General features: G+C 42.4%; 1 protein-coding gene across 1 annotated transcript in view; it reads left to right on the forward strand.

Annotated features, from left to right (window-relative positions):
• LOC124975214 (mothers against decapentaplegic homolog 1-like) overlaps window positions 1-17,716 on the forward strand; it is a 37,038-nt gene that overhangs the window by 5,148 nt on the left and 14,174 nt on the right. Inside the window, exon 2 of the mRNA XM_047538042.1 lies at window positions 16,505-16,759. Within this exon, the coding sequence (XP_047393998.1) occupies window positions 16,505-16,759 (255 nt within the window). The remainder of the gene's footprint in view (window positions 1-16,504; window positions 16,760-17,716) is intronic.

Here is a 17,716-nt window from a genome sequence, read left to right on the forward strand (position 1 = left end):
TTGATTCTAATTTCTTTCCATTATGATCTGATAGAATACAAAGTAGTATCTCTGTTATTTTGCATTTACTAAGGACTGCTTTGTCGCATAATATATGGTCTATTTTAGAGAAGGATCCATGTGCTGCTGAGAAGAAATTGTTTTTGCTCGTTAATGGATGGAATATTCTCTACATTTCTGCTAAGTCAAAATTATTGATTGTGTTATTGAGTTCTGTGGTTTCTTTGTCCAGTCTTTGTTTGGAAGATATATCCAGTGGTGAGACCGATGTATTAAAGTCACCTAGTATTATTGTGCTGTGATCTGTTTGGTTCCTGGATTTGAGAAGGATTTGTTTGACATACATTGATACTCCATTGCTTGGGTCATAAATATTTATGGTTGTTATGTCTTGCAGGTTCATGGTTCCCTTAAGCAGTAAGAAATGTCCTTCTTTATCCCTCTGACTAACTTTGGCTTGATGTCTACCTTATCTGATATAAGGATAGACACCTTTGCTTTTTTACTGATTCCATGTGCATGGTATGTTTTTCCCAGTCCTTTTTACCTTTTGTCTGTGGGTGTCTTTTCCTCTGAGGTGAGTATCTTGAACGCAGCATATTATAGAGTTTTTTTTTTTTTTAATCCAATCTGCCAGTCTGTGTCTTTTGATTATTGAGTTTAGGCCATTAATATTCTGGGTTATTATTGAGATATGATTTGTATTCCGGGACATTTTGGCTTATTTTTGGTTTTGAACTAAACTTGGTTTCTCCTTTGATTAGCTTTTCCTTTAGGGTAGTTCCTCCCTTTGGACTGACATTGTTGTTCTTCATTTCCTCCTCATGGAATATTTTGCTGAGTATGTTCTGAATGCAGACTTTGTATTTGTAAATTCTTTTAACTTTTGTTTATCATGGAAGGATTTTATTTTGTCATCAAATCTGAAGTTTAGTTTTGCTGGGTAAAAGATACTTGGTTGGCATCCATGTTCTTTCAGACCTTGAAATATGTTGTTTTTGGGCCTTTCTAGCCTTTAGGGTCTTGGCTGAACAATCTGCTGATACCTGTAATTGGTTTTCCCCTATATGTAAACTGGTGCATTTCTCTTGCAGCCTTTAAAATCCTGTCTTTATTTTGTATGTGAGGCATTTTCATCATAATGTGCCTTGGTGTGGATCTGTTGTGATTTTATACATTTGGTGTTCTGTAAGCCTCCTGTATATGATTTTTCCTTTCATTCTTTAGATTTGTTAAATGTTCCAATATTATTTCATTGACAAGGTCATTAATTCCTTTGGTTTGTATTTTGTGCCTTCCTCAATCCCAAAAATTGTTGAATTTGGAGTTTTTATGATATTCCACACTTCTTGGAGGTTCTGTTCTTGATTTCTTTCCATTGTCTCTGTTTGGTCGACTTTATTTTCAAGATTAAATATTTTGTCTTCATTGTCTGAGGTTCTTTCTTTCAAGTGATCTAGTCTGTTGGTGATGCTTTCCTATTGAGTTTTTAATTTAGTTTATTGTTTCCTTCATTTCAAGTTTTTTTTTCAGAATATCTGTCTCTTTGTTGAAATGATCTGTTGCTTCCTGCATTTGCTTTTTTAACTGTTTATTGGAGTCTGCATTTGCTCTCTCACCATCCTTTGCTTTGCATATCATTTTAATTATGTGCATTCTGAGTTCCTTTCCTGACATTTCTTCTACCATGCTGTCAGTGGATTCTGTTAATATAGCATCTTGGTTTGTTTGGGGCACTTTCTTCATGCTGTTCATGTCCCTTCCCTCTAGCAGTTCGGGTCGTAGGTATTGCAGTTTCCCCCCATAGGCTTATAGTGACCTTGCAAGTTTCAATACCTCACATGACAGTGAGCTTGTAGTTTCCAGCAGGTGTCTCAGGATGAGAGCTCCCCCACCTAAAGATGGTGGCTTATGCTTTGGGGATAATCCAAAGTGGCTGTACCAGCTTCTGAATGCATTGGTAGATGGGCGCAGAGTCTGTGTGTGGTGTGGGTGGGTCAGGGTCCTGAAGAAGTTCTGACTATCTTTTTAAATTATAGTTTTGCCCTCAAGTTAGAATCCTTGTTCTGGAAAATTGGGTCAATTGAAAGAGATTTGATGTTGAAGCATTTAAGTATCTCATTGTCAGATTGGGGCCAGTTTTGTTGATGGAATGGCTGTTAATAGCTAATGGTCAGGAATGGTTCCTAAAGGTGAATGCACGGTAGAATCAGAGGGTTCCCCTCCTAGAATTCCTGACCCTGGGATAGCTGGTAATCTGTTTTAACAAGTACTTCAGGTATTGCTGCACAGACATCGGATTGGTGTTTGGGAACTACTGAGCCAAATCATGTAATAACGTGGTTTTCAAGTAAAAAAAAATCCAAAATATTGTTTTATAAAAGGTATATAAAGAGTATTTAAAGACTATGGAATAATTTATAAACTCCTTTGTATTTACCACCCTGTTTGGTAACAGTCTACAAACAACTGAAACCCTTGTCCTTGTTCTCTGACCACTATTCTGAATTTGATATTTATCATTCTTGTGCATATTTTGTACTGGTATGATATATGTATAAATCCATGACAACACACACTATTATGTTGTGTGCTTTAGAATGCTATATAATATTAGCATTTCCTTTGCAACAACTTATTACATTCATTCAACATTATATTTTTGTGATTCTAGAGGATCCAATTTAGGATTACCTTGTCTAATTCTGTGAAGAACCCTCTGAGTATTTATTGAAATTTCATTGATACCGTCTGGGGAGGATTGACATAATTATGCTCTGGAGCATATTATTATTTAATATTCTTTAAGTTTTCTTCACATCTTCTCACAGATGTATTTCTAGGTGTCCATTTTTATCATATCTTTGAAGGTTGCATTGTTACAGTTGTTCTATGCTAAGAAGGCGGTTGCTTTTTTCCAAACAACATTGCCAAATTCTCCCTATGAGTTCAAATGTAGATAGTCTTTACTGCTCAGTTATACCAGATATGCTGGATTTTTAAAAAAAAAAACACAAAGATTAACATAGAATCACATGGTCCTCTTTAGTTAGGAGTTAAAATGGAGCTAAGAGTTTGAGAGAATGAAAAGCAGGGTCTAAGTAAGATGTGCAGATATTTAGGTCAGTGTGTTTTGATTCCTGTGGTGACTTTCCAGGCTACCAAGGGAAGATTCTAGTCATGAACATGCATGAAACTCAGACTCTCGTAGATTAAGAGGCCTGTGTGTCAGACATGTGGAAAGGAGAGCTGTTTTGACCTGAAAAGGGTTCTGACGCCAGGATCCACTACTGGAAAGCACTGGGCGTGTGCCCTACCCACTTCCTGCTCCCAGCCTCCAGCTTTCAGCGAGCACTGCAGGAGGTGGTTGCCTCCCTCCTGCTGGTCACCCTTGGTCACCTGTGCTGCAGGTTACAGGTAGGGTCCAGTCACCCTCCTGCTCCCCAGTCTTGCTGGAACTCTGCAGAGTGTGTCCTGCCTTCCCTCCCAGCTTCCTTTCCTGCTCTTCATGTCTGTGTACTGTGTTCTGTGGGGACACCTGGTGCTCTTTTCCTCTGCCTTCACACCTCCCTCCTCCCTCTCTGTTCAGCTCACTCTGTCCTTGGCATCTGACCTTAATGGATGTCAGTTTCTTGGGCAGCCTCTTCATACCTTCTCTGCAGCCCAGGTAGGTCATGCCTGTGTCACGGCAGCCTGGGTTTCCTCCTAGTGCTCTGCACTGCTGGGATCACCCTTGGACTTCTCCGTAAGACAGTGATTAAAGCCTCATGAGGGCGGAGGCCATGAGAACGTCTCTATTTTCAGTGACTTGCCTTGTTCAGTAGATGTTTACTTGTAAAATGAAAATGCTGGTTCTGACTTCTCTGTGTGGTCATTTGCCCATCTTTTTAGAGATGAATTTACTGTTCATATATATTGTCTTACCATCTACTGCCCTTCTTTGGTCATTTCAGTGCTGATGAAGATCAAAAGTAAAACTGATACTGAGATGATTTTGTTACTCTTGGTAATTTACGTGGTATAATAAAAGGTTTGATAAGGAGGAGGTGGGAAACTTACTAAAATAGGCATTTTGCAATTCCACAAAAGTCATTTCAGCTTCTCTTTACCTAAAAGTTTTGGGAGCCATGCATAAAACAGTTCTAGAAAAGTTTTTGAGACTGAGGCTTAGATCTGTTTCATTTGAACATATCAAGGTTTTACTTTGTCATATTAGTCCCTGGCGTGAAACTTGGAACAGATGGCTTTTTTCCCAGAGACTGCCGTAAAGTAGCCCCTGTACCTGGTTAGAAGCCAGGCTAGATCCACCCCTTCCTCTCCTGGAGCATACCTGGGAATGTTTTTGTAAAACAGGAAAAAGGGAGTGTGGCATTCTAAGCTGAAAATGCACTACTGTACAGTGAAATTACTTGAAAACCTATTTTGAACAGGAGTATAGCAATTTAAGCATAAGATACTTAGCTTATTAGTCTCTCAAACTTGAAGAGAGTTCCCAGCAACTCTTCAGAAAAACCCAACAGAAATCTTGAGTATCTAGAAAGTTTACAAGTAGGAATTTTCAGATTGTGGTCTACTTACTGATGACAGTAGCATCATCTCAGAATGTGTTAAAATGCAGATTTTTAAGTCAATAAATAATAATTATCTTTTTTATACAATGTGATGTTTCCACACATGTACATTGTGGAAAAATCAAGCCCTAATTAACATGTCCATCACTTCCCATCGTTGTCATTTTTTGTTGAGACTTAAAATCCACTTCATTATTGATTTTGAAATGTACGTTATTAACTATGGTTGCTATGCTGTGCAGGAGATCACAGAACTGTTCTTCCTGTCTGAGGGAAACTGTCTTCTTCCCCTGTCCCCCCTTCAGCCTCTGGTACCCTCCACTCTTTCTCCCTCCTTACCTTCAACTTCCTGAGATTCCATGGGTGCATCAAGCAGTAAAGTCATGCTTTGCTGTGACCCTGATGTCCCCTGCCTGAGTGTCCAGGGAAGGCGTCAGACCCAGCCGGCTGGGTGAGGTTGTCTAGTACTCGAAAGAGGTACTATAGAGCTGGTCATGCAACATTTTGAATTTTGTGTTTGGAGACAAATATAAAATTCACTTGTTCTTTCCAGATTTTTCCTTCTGCCAGTATTCATTAAGATTATTGTGCTGATGTTATAAGGCATCTTCAGGTGGGTAGGAAAATGGGGAGAAAGACAAACATGGTTTTTTAATTTGTCTCAAATGCAAGTTTTGCCATTGTTCTTTTGGGTATCTTTTGCCCTCAGTTTCTTCGACCAAAAATTTTTATATTGATTTAAGCAATTGTAGTTTTTCCTCAGCTTATGACATTTATTTTGTTACAAATAAAATAGTGTAAAATAATCATGTGGGGAAGCTGAGTTATGGAAACACTTTGCGGAGGCTTAGATTCATGGCTATTAGTAACAGTGGTGGAGCGTGAGGAATGGTGTGGTGGAAAAGTGCCTCTTTGACCATCACTGACAAATACATCTTTGGGAAAGTAGAAAATGTTAGGCATTTTGTTAACCGTGTGTGTGTGGACACATGGAGGACACAGAACGTTCCAGGAGCATCTGAAGACCCTGACCCTGCTGTGGTGTGGCAGGTGGCTGTTCTCCTAGGCTTTAACTAGCTTTGGGGACCAAGGCTACTTATTAGTGGTTGAATTAAATGGAGGTTTTCTTTTTCTTTAACAAAGTAAATGCCAGTGCTGGTTGTCAGTCATCTGTTATTGAGAAGACCATTCTGTTGCTATCTGCTGCTACTAAAGCGCCTTACTGGAGACTTCCTAGCATTGGCCTTTTATAATGTTTTCCACATGGTTCTTGACCATTGTCATTTGCACTTTGAACTTAATCAGCTCGAAACACTGTAGAAGCCTGAGCTTAACATTCTGTAATTTCAGTTTCCATCTTTACAGTGACACCCTGGAGTTGGCTTCCAGGTGCCTTTCTTTTTAGCATGATAGCTGCCAGCTGTTTAAAATTACCAGACACCTGACAGCCTCCTCACCTGTTGACTGAATGCAGGTTTTGATTTTGATACTTCAGTCACCCTGTAATTCATGACTTGGCAGATTTTATATTGAGGACAAAGTCTTGAAATTATAGAAATGGAGAACAGATTGGTTGTTGCTGGGTAGGAGAAGGAAGTGGGTGTGGCTGATAAGGGATGGGCTGAGGGCAGCCTTCTCCGGTTTCAGTGGCACTGTTCAGATTGTGGTGTAAAGGTGAGCTGAGTCTCTCCCTTCTCGTGCAACGGCCCCTGAGTCTGGTTACTCCATCTAAAAGATGGCGTTACGTGAAAAGGCAGCTAGTTCAACTCACAGCTCAGCCACCTGGGCTTTTCCTCATGACAGGTGGTACCTCATGTTGGTGCAAAGGCAGGACACATTCAGCAAAACTACTTCTGATTTTTGGTTTTGATGTTTTCCTTTGTTGGTGATGTGCAGCAGGATACACTCCTGGTGCTGGGAAGAGCACAGAGCTCAACTCCCAGTCAGCCACACGGTCATGGGGGAGACACTAACACTCTGCGGGGTCTGTGTCGCTGAGCTAGGATGTTAGGTTAGGTTAGGACATCAGATGCATTTCCACACCCAAGGGTTGAGGGGCTCTGTGTGCATTTGGAGGGTGGGGAGAAAATGTTGACTTTTCCATAAAGCTTGAGTGCTGGCAGCTCAGGGTCTGATCGTTGATAGTGTAAATGAGATCGCAACTGTGTTCATTAAAATATTTTGAAAATTTGGGATTAATTAGCATTAACTGTAAAAATTAAAATGAGGTATGTGTTTACATAGATCGCAATTTCTCTTTATTCAGACATTCATACTGCACAGATGACGCCTCAGGAACTGCGCCTGCTTAAGGAAGCCTGGCGTGTGTCCAGCAGTGTGCTGAGTTGAGGAACAGAGGTGCACCTCACTTACAAGCCTGAGGGCACTGACAAACTCCCCGTTCTCACACAGCTGGACTCGTGTGTTCCAGCATATATGGTGGTGTTCGTGTGTATATGTTTTGCTGTACCAAGAATTTAAATCAGTTTATAGGTAGAGATAGAAGGTAGGAAAGTGTTATTAATGAAGTAGACCAAGGAAAACAACTGGAAGTAAGGTTGACTAAGGAAGTTGGGAAGGTGTGGGCTCCTTACAGTTACTGGGCTGTTGATAGATTCCTATGTGCAGTTGACCCTCTGCATAGACTGCTGATTGAAGAATCTTGCACACAATACTGCGTCTGCCCTGACTGTACAGTGTGGTTGGGATGCTGACACTAACGGCCCATGTGTTAAAGACTAGGTCCCCATCTCACTCTTCTTGGGAGGTGCTAGAGCCTTAAGAGGTGAGCCTAGTGGGGTGACTTCAGGTCTCTCAGGTCAGTCCCTGTCCACGCCCTGAAGGAGATCCTGGGACGGCTCTCTCCTTGCTCACTCTGACCCCTGGCTCCTCAGGTGGGCTCTGTTCTTCCCTGAACTTCCACCTCAACAAAGGCTGGACCAGCCTATCAACCAGGGACTGTAACTCCAGAGGAAATCCATGGGTCAAATAAACCCTTCCTTTTGTAAGTTAATTGTCTCCTATATTTTGTTCATAGATGTTCGTAGGGCTAAATCCACCAGCCAGCTACCAACTACTAAAGATTAAAAATATGGCTGAAGAAAAAGAAATTTTGAAAATCACAGAAAGATATTTTTTGTAATACATGAAAGAAGTAGTGTGTATACTGATTGCAATTGTATGAAAATAGTTTTTCTTTTTTTTAATGAGTAACCTGGCTGGGAGCTGTGACACACTCCTGTAATCCCAGGTTCTCAGGAGGCTGAAGCCAGAGGATCACAAGGTCAATACCAGCCTAGGCAGCTTAGCAAGATGCTGTCTGAAAACAATGGCTGGGGTGTACCTCAGTGGTGGGGCACCCCTGGGTTCAGCCCCAATACCGATCATCACCACCACCACCATCATCATCGTCATCTAGCTAATTTATCCATGACTGGGTTTGGGAGAAATAGTATTTGGGACTTTGTGAGTTGTGTGTTTTGGCTTATTAACCTCACGTGTGAATTTCAATAGTGATTTATTTAATCTGATTTATTTGCAGGTGTGGGGAGGTTTTATGTGTGGCTGGGGGTAGTAGAGAAGTCACAGGTGACTTGCCTCATGTGGGGAGTGCCCTGTGACCTTGATGGACCCTTGTCAAAGGGAAAGACATAAGATGAGGTTTTGTCTTACGTAATGATCTCAGGACGCTTGTCTTGGTTTTACTTTCGGCTTCCTTGGTACTGGGTTTCGAAAGGCTCAGAGAAAAGACTGGATATTTCTTTCCCCAAAAGTGACATTTTCCACTTCAGAATGAAAATGTTCTTTTCAAAAAGTCGGAATCATGACTAATAATCATGAACTAGCCAGATCAGCAGACCTTTGCCCAGATTTGGGGGAAAATGAGATTCGTTTGGGAAAGAGATGGGGAAGTAAAACAAGGATATTCATTTTGAAAAGCAGAACTGGGGGACTTGAGCAGCTGTGAGACAGATCCCATTAGCACTGTGTCAAACATCTAAGTGGATTTGAAGAATCCCCAGTTTGGTGATTAGTACAGTTGTTAGATCCTGGTGTCGACTAGGTGAAAAGCCACAGGCTCACCTCCCTCACTTGGTGTGATCCAGCGTCCGTGGCAGCTCTTCCCTGTATTTGGAAGGTAGACTGAGAACACTGGCTGCTCGCTCATTCCTCCCCCATAACCTTGATTTCCCTCCTGTGACCCTTAACCTGAAGCCAGACTGCAAAGCTCCAGTGCAGTTCTGAGGTCATCAAACTGCTATGGGTCAGAAGTAACCGTGACTTCCTCCATAAGAGAGAGTCTGGGAATGTGTTCCCTGGACTAAATAAAAAGATCTAGGTCAAAGAAGGCTGGCAGTTTCCCCCAGTTCTTTAAATGGTGCATTTATGCTCTGGAATCTGAGCCGATGTTCTGGATGGAAGCGCACATTCATTTTCTGCCACAGACTGCCTCAGGCTAGGGCAGCTCTGCAGGAGAGGCTGCAGTTCTGAGTTCACTCCCACAGGAAGCCACCCACGGCTTAAGAGGCTGCAGCCTGGTGCCTGTAGTCAGCAGTAACTTCACTGCTTACTGTCTGCCCACCTCTCTGGAGATGCACGTGGAATGAGGCAAAAGAAAAGCACATCTTTATGAAGGGTGTTTGGGCAGCTTCTTGTAAATTAAAAATAAATGTACATGGATGTATGTGTATAAAACATATGTACATGTGTGTGTGTGTGTGTGGGTGGTGGAGTAGTGGATATATATACACATATACATAACAATGAAACTGGCTTTGTATAGTGTTTTCTTTTTATTTCTCTATCATCATAAGGATATATGTCCTGTCTCACTCCATATTTATATCATATACATATATATACACACACACATGTGTGTGTGTGTCCTGTATATACACACACATATATATGCAGACATACATCCATAAACACATGTCCTGTTTCAGTCTCATCATTGATACGTGTGGGGGTCATGCATACTAATGCCTTCTTGAAACACCAGGTGACTGAAACAGTCATGTATGTAGACAGCCAGTTGTAGCCGTCAGTGATTTTTTTCTGTGAGCACCTGGAACTTTCCCCAGTGGATGGTGATACAGTGCATAGATTTTTAATTTAAGATAGTCAAGTTAGAAAATGACTGGGGATAAATGCTTTTGGAATGTAAACCCTGTGACTATGAACTAGGAGAAGGAACAGCTAATTTTAAAGTGAGGTATTAAGAGGCAGATGATGGGCAGTCCTTGAGGCCAGCTGGAAGGAGGGGTCCCTGGCTAAACCTGAGATGGTTTGATCAGCAGAATAACTAAGGACAGAGTAGATCACTAGTAGTAACTGGAACAGGAATCCAAGGACCCTGCTGATGTAAATCATTGGGGGAGCTTGTGTGTAGTAGAGGGCTCTTTGCCAGCTGTGAATGTGGAATAAAGTTCTTGAAGTTAATTCAGTACAGATGAGGCCACTTAAAGGAGATACTTATTTCCATTCCTTTTTTAAAGGGCATTCTTAAAATTCAAATTAACCAGTGGCTCAGCTTTTCCTAAAAGGGATGCCTCATTCTTCGATGTTACCAGGTAGGAGTGACCTCATGGCACTGAGATAATAGTGCTCTAAGATGCTGGAGATGGTTCCGGAAGAGTCATCGTCCTCATATGCTTGTTTCCCATAAGAGAGGAATAGCCTCAAAGCAGGAAGAACGTCTGAGGAAGGTGTCCCACACCTGTCTTCCTTCCTAGGTCTGATCTGAGTCAGGCCAAGCTGGCAAATCCTGGTTCCTTAGGTCAGTTAATCTCTCACCCAGGAACTCAGAATTGCACACAGAAAGTGCTTCAGCCTGGGTAGTCTGGATGCCTCTTCATACCTTTCCCCACCAGAGAAAATGGATATATTGCCAAAATGATAGGAGCAGCCTAGGGGGAGGGTCACCAGGTGAGCTGCAGCATCACCCTTCAGGATTCCAGCAGGAAGAGGTGCCTGGCCTGTTAGCCAGCAGACCTTGCTTCCATGAGTCCTTCTCTGCACACTCCTACTTCTTCCCTGGCTGGCAGCTCTTCCAGACCCATCTCTTTCCTGAATTTCATCCATCATTGCTATTATTAAGGATGACCACATTATTTATTGACCAAGCTGGGGCACTTTTGGGATTGACAGTGGTCCTCTATTACTAATGAAACCAGACAACAGGTACAGAGTGGGACTGCTCCAGACAAACATCCTATTTAAAAACGTCTTCAGATGGCACAAATCAGATTTCTATAATGATTCTTGAATTGTGCAGCATCGGGGAGATAGGTGCTTGTTGTCATGGAACTTAATAAACTAGACTGGATTTTTTCCTTTAAATGAGTAGCCTTTAATTTGTCCAGAAACATTCTGGAATTTATTCTGTTCATCCATGATTTAAACATACCACAAAGAATATAGCAGTGCTGAGACCCCAAGACAAGGTCCTCGTCTTAGTCTCGGGTCTCCTGGGGACTCCTGATAAGCACCCATCACCTTCCCCTAAAGCCTGACCTTCCTGTGTGACCTCGGGAGGAAGTCAGCCCTCTGAGCACCCCACTCTGCGGCATGGTGTCCTGTGCTCAGTGTGCTTTGGGCTGGTAGGTAATACTTGTAGTGGCAGCAACATCAATGTGGCCCTTGTGGGACTTGGTCATCCCCTGAACGTCAAGTTGGGACATTGTCTCCTCACTCCTAAATAGGTCTCCTGGTTTGTAGGGTATAGTTTTATATTTTAACTCTCCACCTTTTCTGAGAAATTTATAACTTCGTTAGAATAGTGTGTGACATTCAATCATGTTCATACTAGGGTGCCAACACCCACCCAGCCCCACGCTGTAAAAATACTCAACTGTGGAATGGGTAGGTACACCTCCATCCTAAAGTCAGCATCGTTTTTAAGGGTGAAACACTACAGCATCAAGACAAGTCAAGGAAGTTTGCTTTTTGCACATTGTCCTCTCATGATTAGCCAGTGCAATTAGACAAGAGCAAACAGTGGAAAGGAAAAAAACTCAGCTGTCCAGTGTCAGCCATGTGATTATGCACCCGAACATCTCTATAAAAGTCAATGATAAAACTAACTCAGCAAGATAATCCAGGCAGATAGTAGACCACAGAGGTAACATGAAAATGTCAGTAACCTTTGTATGTGTGATGACTAGTTAGAACATATCATGGAGAAACATTTTCAGAAATAGCAGAAAATATAAAATGCGTAGAGAATTTAACAAGGAGTGAACACATCCTGTGTGTGGCATGACGGACTGAATTGTTTAGTCCTCCAGAATCCATGCTGAAGACCGTACCCCAAGTGCCTTGTAAGGTGACTGATTTTAGAGATAGGGTCTAAGGAAGATTAAGGAAAATCGAGGACATGAGGGGAAAGCTGTAGTGCAGTCTGTCTTGTCTCCTTAACAGAAGGAGGGTTAGGATACACAGAGAAATACCAGGAAGAGGGCCTTGGCGTACACCCTGAGAAGATGGCCAGCAGCAAGCCAAGCAGAGAGACCTCAGGTGAGACCAGCCTGCCAACACCTTCATCTTAGGCTTTCAGTCTCCAGAACAGCGAGAAGAGAAGTTTGTTGTGGAAGACTCCAGACTGTGTGTTTGTGACAGCAGCCTTAGCAGACTAATGCAGGCGGTACCCGTGGAACACAGAAGGCTCAGCAGGAGGCTCCAGCAGACCTTCCTAGGTCTCCAGCAGGCCTTCACCATCCTCAGGTTGTCGATGTTCACTGTCAAGTTATGACCGTGACGTGATCCAGTAAGAGAACCCAGTGACCTCCTTTTCAGGAAGCATGCAAGGTGATAACGAAAGTGATGTGGGAAACAAGCATACAAACAAAACACTGGCTGGAACCACGAGCCCTGTCAGACCAGAACTGCTGTAATGGAGACTGTGGTTCTAGGCGCAGACAAAAAAAGAATGAAGCAGAAGGATGTGTCTTGACATGGACCCAAACATGGAGATCATGAGAAAAGTGGCGTCTCCAATTAGTAGGACAAAGGTGAACCCTTGATGAATGGTGTCGACTAATGATCTATAAAATGTAAAATTAGAGTCTTCACAAGTAAAACCAAACTCCATACACACCAGAAGATAAATAAGTGCCTGAAGCTGCATGTGTGCTGAAGAGTGCATAGGTGGATTCCTCCCTGTTGTGTGGGTGTACATGACTACATATGATGCAGACGTCTGCATCCAGTGCAGTGTCCATATAGGGCTAGCAGAAATTAACGTTGGCATATAAGAAAAGTCAAGAAACCTGTGACAGGCGTGTGAAATTCCTGGAACATATGATACTAGCTAATATGGCAATCTCTAGTGCATGGGTACATGTTTTTAAATGAAGGGCAAAAAAATCAAAACAGACAAAAAAGCATAAGCAGACACTTGACAGAAGATATTAACTCACTGAAACACCTGAAGAGATGATAATTACTTACAATAGGAGAAGTAAATTAAAATTGCTCCTAGAAAATATTTTTCACTCACTAGATTGTCAGAAACATCCAAAGCTTGACAAAGTCTCTGGAGAATGGCGGGGAAGGGTGCTCATGTGACAGCCCCTGTAAGGGGTGCTCAGCCGTCACATCACGCGCGCATTTACCCTGCACCCAGCACCCCCATCTTGGGAGTGCAGCAGCGTGTACAATGCAGTCAGTGCAGCCGCACAGGTAATGGTAAGATAACATGGACTACTTCACTTCCCGGACATGGACGGGTTCAGTCAACTGGTGTTGCTGACTTCAGAAACAAATGAGTAAGAGCCCTGTAACACGACGTCATTACGAGGGTGTGGAAAGAGCAAAATGCAGAAGAAAAGAGTAGGTTACCAGCTAGAGTGGGCTCCTGATGGCCAACCCTCAGATGGTATGACTATCAAAATAGATAAGAAGAGTGACGGTATAGCCCGTTGACTAAGAATCCATGACTCCATAGGATGATCGACCGTCATGAATGGCAGGTAAATGGAGGAGAAGGGAAAGTGCTTAGGTCAGAGTTCTGACAAGGGGTGACAGTTAAATCTTGCTGTTTTGCAGTCATCATGACAAAGATTGATTCAAGCAGAAACGGATACTTCACATGGGGTAGAGTTTGATGAGAACTCACTGTTTTTTTCCCACTCGTTTTTTATTAATTACAAAAGGAGGAATCGTAACTCTAGACAGTGGATGAGTTGGACTTCACATTAACCAAGTGGAGAGATGAACAGCATTGGTCACACGCAGAGGCGGTGGACTTCTGGAGGCTGACCCTCAGGAGAGAGGAATGTCATCTCCCTTCAGTCAAAAACCTGTGAGTTTAATCATCAGGAAATACAACAGAGACCCAAATGGAGAGACAGTCTACAAAACAACTCAATGTCAGCAGAATCAAACAGAAAACAGCTATTTTGTTAACCCTACATGTGGAAGTTCACATTCGTTTTAGAAATGGAGGGGATCTGGGCTACCTGCTCTGAGATGACTCAGGAGGAGAATGAATGTATGTGCGTGTGTGAATGGGGAGCGGGGAGGAGGGTAGAGTAGCTGATGTTAGAAATTGTTGAGGATCTAAAGGATCTATAAGGGTTCTTTACACCATTCTTGTAATTTTTCTGTAAATTTGAAACCATTTCAAAATAAGTTAAATAAAGGAATGATCCTAGTAGCTTCATTATAATTACTCCAAACTGGAAACAATTAATTGGCAGAAGATAATATTGTGTCATCAAATAAATCGCAGTACATACATGTGAGAAAATGGAACACAGCCTTAGATGAATCTCACAGGCAGAGAAGCCAGGGAGGGTTGTGTGTTCTGTTTATGTGAAGATCTGTGCATCTCACTATAGATACCTAGTAATTCAGTGTTCAGAGTTTATTAAAAGTGCCTCCACCAACAGTGACAAAATCATCCAACCATCAGAGGTGAGGACCTGGGAGTGGAGTTCAGTGGCCAGGCATGTGCTTAGCATGTGCAAGGCCCTGGGTCCAGTCCCCAGCACCACACCAAAAGAAAACAGGTGAGGGAAAAGTTATTTTCCTTGCCAAGTTCATCTGCAGCGTGCTGCTTTGCTGTCCTTGGTGGCTCAGCTCCCAGGTCATCTTCCAAAGCTGATTGAGCTCATCTCTGGCTGAGCAGATCACCACACATCAGGTAACTGCAGGAGCAGAAATACATTCTCCTTTGCTGTGGCAAAGGTTAAGTCTTCCACCCTGGCTCCCCTACCTGCAGGAAGTAGGAACAGGAAGTTCTCAAATTCTCCTGAGCAAAATAGGAGCTGCTAAAATAGGCTGGCAGGGGGTGTCCTCTGAAAAGTAGAGGAGATGGAGATCGACTCAGGTTGCCCCCTGTTTCTGCATTTGTGGAAGGTAGTTTAGGGGGTTAGAGTGACTTGGAGTGAAAATTGTAAGAAACTGTAGCTAGATGATAATTTAAAGTCATTGGGCTTTTTCACAGCTTGTAAGGTTTCTATTGGCATTTCAGAAGCCTTTATCAGTAATTTTTTTGACAAGATAAAGTAGTTTGCACTTCAGGTGATATTGAAAGGTAGAAGGAGAAAAGAATCAGTTTTTTAATGACTTGGTTTGGGCAGATTCCATCAGTGCTGAAAAAACAGTAAAACAATATGCTCAAAAGCTTTATTTCTGAAGGACCAGATAATAGGGAAATCAACAAATCTGCTACGGGATTATATAGGAACGTAAGATATAGCATGAGAAATTTAATACTTCATATTTTTCAGCTCATAAATATGTGATAATCTAAGTATTAAGAGCTTATTTTCCTCAAAAGCAAAATAAATCATGAGATTCCCTGGAAACTCCTCAGAAGTCAAACTGATTTCTAATGCCACAAAATATTGTTGCTTTAAGGAAATGCATTGAGTTTTAACTACCAACAATAATAGATTTTAAATATAATCTCTTCGCTCCTGCAGTTTGAAAATGGGTTTTTCTCCTATCCACTGAGGATACAAGAGCAGGAGGGCTTCCAAAGGCCTTTGCATTAGGAGAAGCCTTCTGGTGACCCTGGTGGGAAACTTGGGTGGAGCCTGGTCAGGGCTCTGTAACTGACCATTGCCCCGCCCTTCCCTTCTAGAATGGCTGTATTGATGGTGGCTTTGCCTGGAGGTTTCTAGAATTTGAGGAGCATGCTCATTTTAGCTCCTCAGGTTCCTAGTGTTACATGGAGCTTTTAGGAGGGACAGTAGTTGCTTTTGCTTCTCTCAGGTGCCTGCCTTTTGGGCCTTCCTGTCTTGAGTTTTTAGTTAGCAGAATGTGGTTTTCATCCTGTGTCCTCCTTGGCCTATCGGGGTGCCAAGGATCGTTGGTAAATTGACTACGCATCTCAGAAAAGAGGTGTTCATGGAGGGCTGCCGCTGGGACCGCACAGAGTGAGTTGTGCCGCACAGGGCACCACCCCTGTGCCATTGGCGTCTTCACCAGCCCCTGGATGTTTTCTTGCTCACTGTCGACTTCCTCAGCCTTATTTACTCTGCTTTTCACTTTAAAGCAAATTTATGTGTCATTTCAAATATTCATGGTGAATAATTCATATCATTCAGTAAACACTAAAATCTTACCAGCTGGGCTGTGAAGTGGACTTATTCTTAAGTGTGATTGATTTTTTTAGTGGGTGGAAAAAATAAGAATGAGAACCTTAACAATTTTTAACCTAAAACAATGTACTTTGCAAACTCTCCTTGGGCATTTTGTCCATGCTGCAGATCTCAGGCATGTCATCTGTGGGTATAAAGACACTGGATTTGTTCCTAAGTATAAAATGGATTTTCATTTGAATGGTGCTTTTGAGTCAGCCGCAGGGCTGGGTTCAGATCGTTCGTTGTCACTTACAGATAATGTTACAGCTTTCTAGTGAGGGGCTTATCGATCTTTGCTATTCTCTTTTTTATTTCTCCTCTTTTCCTCTCCATTTCCAGTTCTTCCTCCAGTGCTGGTTCCAAGACACAGTGAATACAGTCCTCAGCACAGCCTCCTAGCTCAGTTCCGGAACTTGGGACAGGAGGAGCCTCACATGCCACTCAATGCCACCTTTCCAGATTCTTTCCAGCAGCCTACCAGCCACCCGTTCCTGCATTCTCCCATCAGCAGCTACCCAGATTCTCCTGGAAGCAACTGCAGCACCTATCACTCTCCAACCAGCTCAGACCCAGGCGGCCTTTATCAGATGCCAGGTAGGATGGAGTGGCCCCAGGGAGACGGACCACCTGGCAGGGAGGAGGCCTCACCCAGCATCTGGGCCCAAGCTTGGGTGCTTCATGTGCCACTGGCAGAGTAGGAGGCTCCAGCCAAGGAAGCAGATGTCTTGCTTCGTTTTTCAGGCACAGATGCTCAAATAAAAACTGTTTTTCATTTGTTTGAAAATAAGTTTGGAAACAGCTGCATCCTTCTGCGAGTGACATTATTACACTCTTTGTTATTGATTTCAAACAAAGAGAAATAGTGCATTACACATATTGCCATTACGAAAAACAGCCTGATTAACTTCGTTTCAGACATGGAAGAAAACCTGTTGCCAGTTCCACCACAGATAAGATGATCCCTAAGGGATCACACCCCATCGAATTAAGTTCATTTAAGTGGTGATGTAATCCCAAGAAACATACTTTAGCAACAAAGGAACTGCAGTGGGAGTGCAGGAACCATCTGCTTGTTTAACTTACCACAGGCAAAAAATAATGATTTTCCTCTTAGACAATAACTGATGGTGTAATGGTTATCAAAATATATGATAAATGAGGACTTTGTATTTTTCAAATTATAAATTATAAACAAGAATCTCAGAAAACAAACAGTACCAAATTTCTTGCCAGTAGACCTCAAGGAAAATCAAAGACGGACTTGAAGTTCATTAACATTTTGGAAAGGGAAAATGGGTAAACGTTTTTTGGGCCACTTAGAGTGTTTTTAAGTAAATTTAAACTCAGCATCAGTCTCAGACCTTTAAAAATCGAAAAGTGAACCAGTGGGTGGCGCACACCTGGAATTCCAGCTACTTGGGAGTCTGAGAGAGGAGAATCACAATTTCAAAGCCAGCCTCCACAACTTAGCAAAATAAAAAGATCTGGGGCTGTAGCTTCGTGGTAAAGTGTCCCTACTTCCAATCCGCAGTACTGAAGAAAAAGAAAAGT

Source organism: Sciurus carolinensis, unplaced genomic scaffold (assembly GCF_902686445.1).
Source record: "Sciurus carolinensis unplaced genomic scaffold, mSciCar1.2, whole genome shotgun sequence".
In the NCBI taxonomy this organism is placed as follows: Eukaryota; Metazoa; Chordata; class Mammalia; order Rodentia; family Sciuridae; genus Sciurus; species Sciurus carolinensis.